Here is a 12433-nt window from a genome sequence, read left to right as displayed (position 1 = left end):
CTGTCTCTCAATTAAAATGAAACTACAATAAAAACGAGAAACTGCTCATTTCTTTGTAGTTGAGCAAACTGACCAATTCAGCCGCTGATCAGATAATCGTTTCCCCCACTGTATTAGAGCATGTTGGTGACAGTTTCCATAGAGCACTTAGGCAACAGTGGATCTACCTTTACTTCACTGTAGGCTGGTTTACCATGGCACCCATATGCAATCGTGCTAGTTGCAATAATACATTTAAATTAGTAGGTAACTTATAGCAGATTTAAAATATTAATTCTATGATTTTCTGAAGTCCCACTGATTCTTTACTTTAATTTTGATCACAGACACTCTCATTGTAGGTATATTTACACTTCTATATTTTATCAAAAGAGTAAAGAAGTCTTTTTAGGTCACTCTGATAAAGATATAAATAAACAGATAAAAACACTCTTTCCGTTTGAAACTGACACAGATTTCAACGGTGGTACAAATTTGGACGGCTGCTTGAATGATTCATTGTTTGGACTGGATGTGCTATAAGACAGAAAAGCAGAGCAACTCACACATAATCGAAGAGGCAGGCTTCTTGTCACTGTTGCTTAGCAACCATGGGAGCTACAGAGCCAAATCCCTATGGTGGTGAGCTGATGTTGAATTAGGAGTGGGGGGAGAGAAAGGAAATCTTTGGGAGAGATGTGTCTCTCTAGTAAGAGGAGGTGAAGATGTTCAGGTATTTTGGATGTAGTTCATCTTGACCTCATGCAGAACATTGTGTGTTTTGTTTTTCCTTTTTTCCTGCTGAGAAGAGGACTTAGTCTGCCACTGAAGGTGACCCCCCCCCCCCCCCCCCCCCAGAACACAGTCTGCTGCATACTTTTTGTGGAAGATGTGCAGCCGAACATGTAGAAGTATAATCTCATTTCCCTCTAATCCCCACCACAGTAAAATGATTTTAATTTATACAGGAATATGGATAAAAATAGGAGGAGAGTCTCCTAAATCATTCCCATCAAAGAGTTTTAGATCAGATGAAAATATGCACTGAATCTCTCAGCTGGAACAAAAAGAACTGTGAAAATACTGTTGGTGAGAAATAGACATCAGACAGCTGTAGTGTATCTGCAGTTCTCTCAAGCAACTGCAGTGGTGCTGGTGCTGTACAAATGCCGTCTCCAGTGTGATTTGCATTCCAACTGCAGAGGGAAAGAGGACCCACTTTGATTTACTGTATGCACAGCAGACAGGCAGCACAGCCTCGTTCTTTTGCATGTATATTGTCCTTTAAGTCCTATTTCAGGTTACCGATCGTCCAAGTTAGAGCAGATTCATGACAGGAGAGTGACACTCTGATGAGAGCTAGAGTAAGTCACCCTGGATTAGATCTTCTGCTGAGCTCATCTCTAGACAATAATCACATAATAACACAGTGACTTATACTACGGTCTGTTTACAACTGTTTGATCCTGTTATTTTTGACAGTGTTTTCACCAATCTGTCACTTCAAAACTCTTTAATTTGTTGCTTTTTTGCATGAGTTTATTTTTACATCTTCCAAGAACTGCTTATTGTGGAGATGACTGATAATTTATTTCATTAGTTTGGGTACTTGTAAAGAAAAATGGGCTGTTCTATTGATCAGAGACATTAGTTTTGACACAACACCCGTGTGCCAGAGTGGCCAATCCATACAGACATTTTTGTCAGTTTCTTTTTCTCTGCAAAAGATTATGCTGAAGGTAAAGCCTCATGACTTGTTAAAGTCTCTGTATAGATGAACCATGTGTATTTTTGTTGTGCGTACATATTGTATGCTGGTGAATAATGGTAACTGTTGCAGTATCAGAGTGACTTGCAGATTGATTGCAGTTCTTTATCAGTGCATTTTTTCCTGCGTTTAATGGAAAGTACAGTGCAGTAATTCAAACACGTCCTTCTTTACTTCATACATGTGTGGTACAATATATTAACATCTTATTTCTGTCACTATAAGACGGTTTTTATTGCTTTAGCGATTCAAAAGTTAACACTTCCGGGATATCAGTGTTTCATCACTATTCGAATAGGATTAGGGTCATTTTTGCAAGAGCAAAATCCACAAAATCATCACACACATCGAATAAAATGGCCATAAATGTAATTAATGACACTGTAAAGCTCATGTGTCACTTGAGTGCCTCTAATTGAGAAAAACAAAGCAAGAGTAAAAGGAGAAAACCAACTTTTATGAGCACATGATTTTTGTTAAATATTAACCACTGATAAAATCTAACAATGTGTAATCTTGTAAAATGATACTTAATGGGGGTAAGCTTTAACCCCAGCTATTAATGTTGGCAGTGCTTTTGTAACCAACTCTCTTTCTCAAAATGTATGTATTCAGTGTTCATCTTTATTTGCCACGATTTATACTTATTAAATAATAACCACTGTGCTCTGAATTACGCTTATCTGAGAAATGACACATTAACAACAACAGCAATGAAAAACAAAAAGTAATTAGAAAAAAATATGTGCTTTTTGTAATATACAAGTCTGATCCCATTTCAATCTAAATGGGATCAAACATAGGTGAGTTGTACCGACAGATGTACCGATATAGTGGCGTGTATTACAAAAAATAAATAAATAAATAAATAAATAGATAATAGAGATGAACGGGGACTTTCCATGAATGGAAATGAATTTTGTTTTATAAAACAAAATCTCCTACTTTAGTTTTATGTATACCGGTCCATTAAATAGTGATTTCTATTTGCTGATGGTGCGCAAACCACGTTTGATACACGAAAACATGATTCTGTTCTAATAAGCCAACTCCCAACATGTGTATGTCTACCGCAAAGGGGGGATGTGCTTACGCCAACCAGCAGTTTCAAGGCCATTTTAAAAAAATAATCTAGCATTTTAATGATTATGGGCGACGGGGATTGAAGTACAGCACTTTAGCCTCTCGATATTATCAGATAAATATTATTTCTATTACTTCTTTTAATTCTAGCCAAGGCGTAATTACGGTTATGTTAATGTGTTTACCCCTCCCGCTATTTCTGCAAGTGGTACAGTCCATAATGTGAAGCGGCAACGTCCCCCTCACTTTCAGTTCATGGTTAGTCCGTGTCCACTCTTACTATACCAGGGGGCGTTTGACGGCTTCAGTCCGCCGTGAGAACCGAGATGCTGGGGGATGCATGAAGCGGTGGGCTCCTGAGCATGGTTCTGTCACCAACCGGGAAATGAAAGTTGGCAATTCCTTATGTAAATCTCTCATCAGCAGTGAACACGCATCAGCTCAATCCGCATGAGAGAGATTTAGATTTTTTAGCCGTAATTTTGAAATTCTTTGACGGTTGAGGAGCAGCAGCCAGAACACACAGGGGGCAGAACCAACACCGCGGCCACTTGACAGGTGCCGTTGCCCGGCTCTGCGTGGAGAGATGCCGCCCGTCCAGAGAACGATGTCTGATCTTCGTACTCGGGCGGAGGGTACGTAGGAATGTTTTTATCTGTTTTATATTTTCGAGACCAGGCGAAGAAAAAATATCTTCTACATTATTACCTTCTTCCTTGCTAGAAGGCCGGCCGACAGCTCTGTGGAAGTGCAGTAACTCGCTAGCTAAAGCCGTGATTAACGGTCCCCCCGAATAGGCGTAAATAAGACCCGAGGGAAGAGAGGGTCGGGCGGTTTGGAAGTTTTCTATGAGACGTTCAAGGGAAAGAATTCTTTCAAGTTAAATGTTAAAAAAAAAAAAAACAAGTTAGCCTAAAGTGAAAGTGATAGAGGAGAAGGGGTTTCGAGACAAAGGCGTTGTCAAAGTGAAGCCGCTGAAGATTGCACCTGACCCCGGGACAAGCCATATCCTACCTCTTAGGAATCACCCCATCATCTCAGAAAACAGATTAAGTTGTAGCTTACTCAAAGTATCCACAAGTGTCCAGCAAATGGCATCTACAACTGTGTGGGTCTAATAATACAGCCATTGTGGTTCAGCTGGGCCCCCCACTCCTTCCCTGCACCAAGAACTTTCCACTGCATCTCTATTGTGTTTGGCAGGGAATGAAGATGCAGATACATAGGCATTACCTAAGTGATTTGAATGCTCGTAAAAGGATGTGTTTACTTTAGGACAGGAAATGCCACTTAGTGGCATTTTAGGCTTAAAGTTGTGTTTGTCTTTCCAGCAGAGTCCAAACACAGAAGTCTACCTACCTGCTGCAGGTGTGCAGACTTGTGCACCTGCAGCCAGTCTTTAAATCCCTGCAGTCATTCATGTGAGGCTGACATTGACCTCTGACTACTCAAGGCTTTGACTGAATTTATCTGCAGACATCAATAACAAAAACCCATTTTTTATGATGCCTGCTGAAGTTTCTGTTTCTCTTCACAGTAAATGTAGCAGCGCTGTTGCCACTTGATTTTGAAAGGCTTGGGCTTGATTTATAGCTGCAGAGGTCTGGGTAATATCTCAGTCTGAGTTATTGCTGTTGAGTATATAATTTTGGCCCCTAAGGCAGGCGGGCTGGTCTTGTAAAGTGAATTAAAATGAACCATTTCTAATTTGTTTTTGTGTGCATCTAGATGAAGTCTTTGCGTAATGTCTGGGCCACCTTATTATGCATATTATCTGCTTTGTAATTTACCACCAGGTGTAAGTTTAATGTGTTTTTCACTACTTTTTTTCAAAAATTGACCTTGTTTAACAGCACATTAAACATGCATTTGGGGGGCCAGAACTTGACCATCAAAGGATCTACCTGGCTTTGCATAGTGTGGAAGTCTTTAATACTGCAGTTTCTTGATGAAGTGCATTGTTAATCCTTTTGAGTAACATGTAGAGTTCGTGAAGGTTTTGTGCCTTTCTGCTGTGAAGGTACATGTGCTGATATTAGACTCAATTAATGTGGAAAACCGAAATACAGTTTTAAACTCCATTTATATTTCTTAAGATATCTCAGGCTGTTTTCTAAATGGATTACTCATTGAATTAGAAAAAATATTTAACACGGAATAATGCCTTTTGTTCTATGAGAAGTTTTTAAAGGGTTATAGCTTCACCGTTTCTTTAAAATCCCATTTGTGGCCCGGGTGAAGGCTTTTAAAATTAATTTGTTTACACCAAAGAAAGGGAAAAATTTGGAGTGACGCTTTCTTATGCGGTGGTTTTACCTTTCTGGCCCACATGAGATCAGTTTGGACTGCATGTTGCCCATGAACTAAAGAACTGAGCTTGACAGTCTGACTCTAAATAGATTGAGCTGTAAAGATATAAGCAATGTGACTTAAAAATTTAGCTGCTACAGATGAGTTAAATAAAACTTTGATCGACTTGTGAATTTCTTGAAATGTTATCATCAGTTCATGATGGTTAAGCTTGGCTTTCAAAGTTTCGTGTACCTATAAAACTGTGCTAATAAAGCAGCAAATTATATTATACGATATTGCAGCAGAATACACTGGGGGTAATATTGGGAAAGAAAGCATCTTTTCCTAATGGTTTTCTGAAGATTTAATTATTGAGTGTCTCTCCACTATCCAGATACAAAGCTGCACTGGAAGTAATCGGTCCACACACTGTATGCCAGTCCATACTCCCAACAGATGGTCTTGAATCGTAGAGGTTATTTGCTTGTTCAGAGATTTGTCATGACTGTGTTTGGGTTCAAGAGTCTCCTTCGTTGGATGAGGCTCTCGTCTGTTTTGCTTGATTTTTATCTTTTATTTTCTATTTTATTTTATTTTTGAGCCCCTTGAACAATGTTTGGTTGTCAGTTTCAACCTCTACACCTATAAAAAGGTGTAGAGGTTGAAACTGACAACCAAACAACCAACCAAACGATGCTTATAAAAAAGCATCGTTCAAGTGTAGCATGTCTTCAGGCTACATTTATCAAAACTCACTCCGTACACTCCAGCCTCAGACACCTAATATTGGAACACTTCAGAAAAGAATCGCTTTCAGCTTGCATTAAGCTTATGATCAGCACTGTGCAGCAACATACTAATGACTAACCTCTTGCTACTGATAGGTTCATCTCAGATGTTCTCTTGGCTGAAGCTTTGTTCGTTTTCAACAGCTTCCTTCCTTCCTTCCTTCCAACATCATTAGATTTGTCTCTGGGGAATTGCATGCACTTCTATTGAGAACAATTTCACCCTCATATTACACATTCCTTGTACTAAAGTGTATTACTCAGTAGTTAGACATAAGGTAGTGCATTATTGTATGCCAGCCAGCCCTTTGGATGTCTTTGTTTACATCCAAAGGTACAGCGGTGTTGTAAATTCCAGTTTTTTAGAAATACTTAAGTGAGAACATTGCATATCATTTTTAGTTTTTAACTGTCAATCCAACACAGTGTAAACTTGAAACTTTGCTAAACTGCAAAAATCCTCTTTTTCATGGATGCCTGGACAGTACACTTTATTGTAACACCTATGAGAACACACACACACTAATTATTTTAATGGAGATGAAAGGCTTTGGATACAGGGCCTCAGTGTTTGTTTGCTGTTCGGAACTGAAGGAACATTTAGGCCTGGAAATGGCTAATGATGTCAGCCTTAACAAGCAGATAGCTTTGGGGCAGACAGTTATAATTAAGTAAATATAAATTCACGACTGCTTACAAAGCAAAAGACGACTGCCGATAACAAAAATCAAACTAAAAACTATGTGACTTTGAGTCAGCATCCTTCACAAAATGTTGCACTGAAACTAATGGTAACTAAACTGAAACTGAACATTTTCAAAAAATAGTGGGTTTGCAGATATGAGCAAATCCACCCTGGAAACTAACTGAAAAGAAAATTAAAAACTCTAAACAAAATACAAATAAAAAGTAAAACTGTAATAGCTCTCAGACTGGAATTTGAATATCCTCTTGCTGAAAGGTGATTTGCTTGGTGGTAGTTTTGTCTGTTGGTCCTAAATGCCACTTGAGGGCTGGTAACTGTAACGCAATTTGTCATCCTGCGCAGCACAACAGAAATGATGGATTTTCGCTGACGAGCTTGTGCATTATAGTGGTAGAAATCTAAATAATTAAATATGATGAGACTGTATAAAACTGTTGACCAATGCGGAGCCTGCTGCAGTCAGAGGAACAAACAGATGAATTATGCAGCAGCTATTGCTGTCACCATTACACCACCTTTTTAGGTTACAAAGAGCAAACAATTAAGCTTTTCACTTCACTTGGCTTTGTGTACACTCTTATCCGCCTGCTTTGGGGGAAATTTCTTTTCAAGCATCCATCTCAGTGTTGGATTGGATCACCTTCTGTGCTTCCAGGTTGATGGCCTGTGCTGCTGCTGCTCTTGGATCAAGTATTTTCCAGCCTCATGGCTCCATATCCACTTCCACTGTTTTGCTCAGTCATGCGTCTGCTCAGCAGTGTTTCTTTCAGTTGTTTTTATGAGAGCCTAAGCACACTCCCCACCCTCCAGTTTTATATTTTAATCACCACTGTGCATCAGGCAGGCTTCCATCTAGAAAGGGCAGCCCTCTGCCAGGCTTACCACCTAATCCATCAGCAGCCTGTCCGTCAGCCCCCTCTGTGCTGCACACTCGCCAGTCTTGGCCACCACGTGCAGCCCCACTCCTTGTCACTCTTCTCCGCTGTGCTGTGGAAACATCCGAGATCCCTGCCAGCCTGTTCCTCGTGTGTTGCCAAAACAACCTTATCTAAGACAGTTGGGATGCAGGTGACATTAGTGCTTATCAGCACGTTTAATGTATGATTCTACAGAGACAGACAGCCGCTGGTAAGGCAGCCAGGGAATACTTAATTATATGTAGTAAAGCCAGCACTTTCTATAAGCATAGATAAGTGACATTAATATTTGTGAGGATTTACTTTCAAGTTCTTTCCTAATTTGTTTAGTGTTAATAATTATAACCATGTCAATAATAAATCTGTGTCTATGGAAGAAACAGCTAAAAACATTCATCAAAATTATTTATGAGCTTTTGTCTTAAAATCTCAGAAAATCCAGCATCATTTAGTGCCCATGAGGAGCGGCACAAAATTTGTTGGAGCTTTTATTTTGAAAGTCGAACAAAGCTTCCTGTAAAGCTCGATGGTCATCAAAACTTTGATATTTGTATAATAAAGCATCAATTCTAAGGCTATTAAGGTGTTGCTCTTATGAAGAATAACAGCTGTGCTGAATGGATTCACAGCTGCTGAAAGAGGATGCACTGACCCCGATACACAACCACAGGTTCAACCATTATGAGGTTTACTGAATATTTATGTTTCAGCGGAAAGTCTATCACGAAACTATGTTGTTAGCACAAACCCCTCTGAAACCCTACAATGTAACCTGACATTTACCGCTGTAGAAATGTAACTACATGTCATGTTGATGCAGCCTGTAACCATAGTGATTGGCCATTTTCAGTACTATCAATTCCTCCTGTGCATTTCCTGCTACTTTCTCAATATTTTTTATATTTGTCGGAAAGACAAGAACAACGATTGTCTCAATCTAAGGAATAATAATCAATATAAGGAGCCTGGCATCCTTAGAGGTCAGCAACATCCTGTAGGAACATTGCCAAAACTGTCTGAATGGATGTGAGGGAATGTACAAAGGAGTGGAAAAAATTGAAAGACCCTGGGGGGGAAAAAAGACCACAACAAAGAATGGAGACCCAGAAGTGAGTTTCTATCGGGTGGCACTGTGTATAAAATGCTGGGACATGACCACAAGGTAACACATAATGCACCACGCACAAGCATAAATGCCGGTAGTGACATCAGCCACTTGGTAGGCTCTACAAAGATTCACAGCAGAAGTCTAAATCAGGCCTTAACCAAGATTTATGGTCCAGCAGAAGTAGCACGTTCGCTGACGGTTTGTTGTTAGATGGAGGCAGTGCACAAAGTAAGTTGTACAGCTGGTCTGTGGGCCACTCTTGCTTGTGCTGTTGGTCTCTCAACCAGCTGTGCAGAGGTGCGAAGTTTTAACATACAAAGAGGTGAAGTGAAATCAGGTGTTAGAAACAATAAGAAGTATCCACTGCAGCCACTAGCTGTGCATTTCATGGTGTATTTTTTTGATCTTTAAAGGGTTTTTTGGCAGTTCTGTTGCCTCTTTTCTATTTGAGCCATTTGGCAGCCAGTTAACATTCTGAAGATATTTACATCATCCACTTCCAGCAAAGTGCAGTCAGGAATTTTTTCATTAAATTCGCCGTGAGTGGCAGGAGCATCCCAAGTAAAAATGCTCATTTGAAATGTTAGTAGGTGAAATTCGTGAAATCACACGAATCACAGACACAGAACAAAAGGTGGTTGTTGTTGTTTTTTTTTTTTTTTTTTTTTTAGCAAAACAAACATAAACCTTTTTTTTAATGTGTTCCAGGCTCAGAATTTAGAGTGATGTGATCACTGATGGTAACATTTCCAGAAAAAAATCAAAGTGCAAAAACTGTAAAACATATGAAAACGTGGATGAGCTGATATAAGTTTTGTGGGGATTTTCCCAAAGCTGTGAGTCAAGTAACTCGTCAAAATTTTGGGGGGAGAAGGAGAATAATAGTTCTTCAACTCTCATTACCTATCTACTAGTTAAGAGTGAGACATTATAGCCTACTTCTTCTATAATCAAGCTATCTCTACCTCACTGATATTATCCACATTTTTTTTCAAGCATATGTGGAGCAGGCTGTGTGCCCTGTAGCATTTTAATAAGACTAGCTAAACCTCGGTCTGTCTGAATAGTTGTAATAGCATGGGGAGGGAGACTGGAGGGATTGAAAGCTGCCAGTGTGCCTGGTGAATCACTGGCTGATAATAATGTGGCACAACACACCACTAAATCCCCTTCCTGGGTTTGCTGGTGTGTCATATCAAGTTCCCTCTGGCTTCTCTACCCTATGTGACGGCACGGGACACATCCTGCTCTCCATTTTCCACTTCACGTCCTGCCTCCATCACTAACTTGCAGCCAGTCTAATATGTGTTTCTTCAGATACTCAATTTCCCTCACCTCAATGATTCCTCTCTGTCTGCAAGGCAAAGTGGATGTGGCAGGTCACCATGAGGAGGAATGTGCAAATGCATGTTCCCACTAAGAGATAGATTCAGAGACTAAGAACTTGGAGTTGGGTCTTCATGCAGAGACGCAGACTGTTGTACTGTTTGCTATATGTTGATGTCAGGCAAGGGAAACTCATGATCATGATTTTGGTGTGAAGGCTATCAAAACCGTGGATCTATGCAATGCAGTAAACTAGTGTTTTTTCTACTTGGCATAGAAACATTGGTTATGTGAATGTGACGGTCTTTATTCAGGTAGAAAAATTAAATAAACTTAGTAGTGCATTTTAAAAGCAAAAATCAATGCAGTACTGACCAAACTAAATATGTTTTGTGCTTATATTACCCTTGGACTCTGTCAGAGTACCTTGGTATGATAGACAATTCAAAATAATGTTTATTTATCTTCTCATCTTATTCTAAAATTAAAGCCTCTGTTCACCAAGCTACTTACTTCACTTTCCCCCTCTCTTTAAACAGCAGGTGGGTGGAGCTTCTGTGCTCACAGGTAGAGCTGTGTACTTTAGATCAGCGGTCCCCAACCCCCGGGCCTCGGACCGGTACTGGTCCGTGAGTCGTTTGGTACCGGGCCGCGAGAGTTGAGGCTCAGGTGTGAAATGTACAGTTTTCAGGATTTTTATCGGTTTTCAGCGTTATTTTGTTATCGTTTTTATCGTTTACTCGGTTTTCCTTGGTCTTTTCACGTGTGTTATGAATAAATTTTCTTTTTTTCGGTACCGGTACTAGTTTTATTTTGTTGTATTTATCCGCGACACCTTAAAGGCCGGTCCATGAAAATATTGTCGGGCATAAACCGGTCCGTGGCGCAAAAAAGGTTGGAGACCTCTGCTTTAGATGACAGGGATTACTTGCACATACACTGACCTCATAATTTGAAAATGGTCATTTTTGATGTGAACGTCCACCACCGTAATAGTATTTGTATGACTAAAAATAATAAAAAAGCACAATAGGTTCAATTATAAGACCAACTTGGATTCAGTGTAAAAGCCACTAAATCCTTGATTTTATGGTCCCTAATCTAACCATCTGCTCAAATTGATTAGATCATTTGATGAGCAGGTTAGCTGACATCCTGATTGAGTCTTATTTACAACCCACTGAAAGCATGCATTGTAAATTTATGCTTGTAGAGATCCTCCATTCGTCTCAATTTTTCCATCAGCTATAGATGGGCAGCAAATCCTGAAACATGACGTAATCTCAGATACCTAAAAAAAAAAAGAAAGAAAAAAAAGAAGAAGAACCCATAAACTGTGTCTGTTTTTCTGTCATCGTACGTTTTTGCTGCTGAGCAGAATTTTGTGCCCCCGGTGTGTGAAAGTGTGATGCACACTCAGCTGAAACAGCAGGAAAATTGCAGCTAGCATGCGTGTGCCAGGAGACAGTCAGTGTGACATTGTGACAGTGGGATGACGAGGTCAGATGAAGAGGTGTCAGCGGGCACTCCACAGGAAAGCAACACCATCAGTGGCTGGGAAGATGAAATTCTCGCTGCCCTTGCGCCCCACTCAACCATCCCCCACACCCTCCTCCCATCCCCGAGAGCGCGTTCATTTTACGACAATGATCCCGTCTCAGCTAGGTTTACGTTCAGCTAGGTCACAGTAATGCATTTGCAGATTTATGGTTAGTTTTAAAAGTATATGTAAAATGTACTGTTTTATAATGCATCTGATGGATCTATCAAGGTTATCCTTAAAATTAGCCCAAAAGACAATCACTGCTCATATTATTGGACTGTGGTGCGAATAATGCATGAAGTCATCATTTCATGAATTTAATAAAAGCAGTACTATTCTTGATACTGAGATGTGAATAAATAACAGACAATAACTTGCATCTACCTACATTATTATTTCCTCAGTCAGACTGAGAACAGTTGATATGTTTTGGACATGCGTCACTTACTCTGTGCACTAGATGACAGAGGTGCCGGTTTAGGCCCATCTCACTGGCACATCAAACATGTTACATCAGGTCAAATGGCAGCGCTGAAACACTGGCACAGATTAATTGTCATTACTCAGCCATTTGTAGATTAAAGCTATTTTTAGAGAACATGTGGCAGAAATTGTGTGGAGAAAACTCAGTGTGGTTGTTGTTGCCTGTTTTAAAATCTGAGCCATGAACTCAATATCTCATTATTTTGTAGGAGTTTCATTAAAATTTAAGATTGATTTTACATTTGTTCAACTTTCATGTTTGGGCCACTAAAATCACATTCAGTCTGTGAACACAAAGCTTAAAGTGTGTCTTTGGATAATGCTAACTGCGCTGAGAGTCGTAATAAGCAGCCATTCACGTTGTTTATCTTTAAGGAGTGTCCCATTAAACCTGACATACTACCCATGACACTACAGCTGTCAACTAATCCATCTGGTTT

The 12433-nt window shown here is 39.8% G+C and overlaps 1 protein-coding gene across 4 annotated transcripts in view; it reads left to right on the top strand.

Annotated features, from left to right (window-relative positions):
• Positions 1-3072: 3072 nt before the first annotated feature.
• The window catches only part of atp8a1 (ATPase phospholipid transporting 8A1), a 116199-nt gene continuing 106838 nt past the window's right edge, over positions 3073-12433 (top strand). For all 4 annotated transcript variants that reach the window (XM_084951842.1, XM_084951832.1, XM_084951852.1 and 1 more), the window contains exon 1: positions 3073-3465. In XM_084951842.1, the coding sequence (XP_084807968.1) occupies positions 3417-3465 (49 nt within the window). In that variant the 5' untranslated portion in view covers positions 3073-3416. The remainder of the gene's footprint in view (positions 3466-12433) is intronic.

The sequence above is a fragment of the Perissodus microlepis genome, chromosome 2 (genome assembly GCF_051167445.1).
Source record: "Perissodus microlepis isolate ML-2025 ecotype Zambia chromosome 2, ASM5116744v1, whole genome shotgun sequence".
In the NCBI taxonomy this organism is placed as follows: domain Eukaryota; kingdom Metazoa; phylum Chordata; class Actinopteri; order Cichliformes; family Cichlidae; genus Perissodus; species Perissodus microlepis.
The sequence above is the reverse complement of the archived record's forward strand: the minus strand, read 5'-3'. Positions and strand labels throughout refer to the sequence as shown.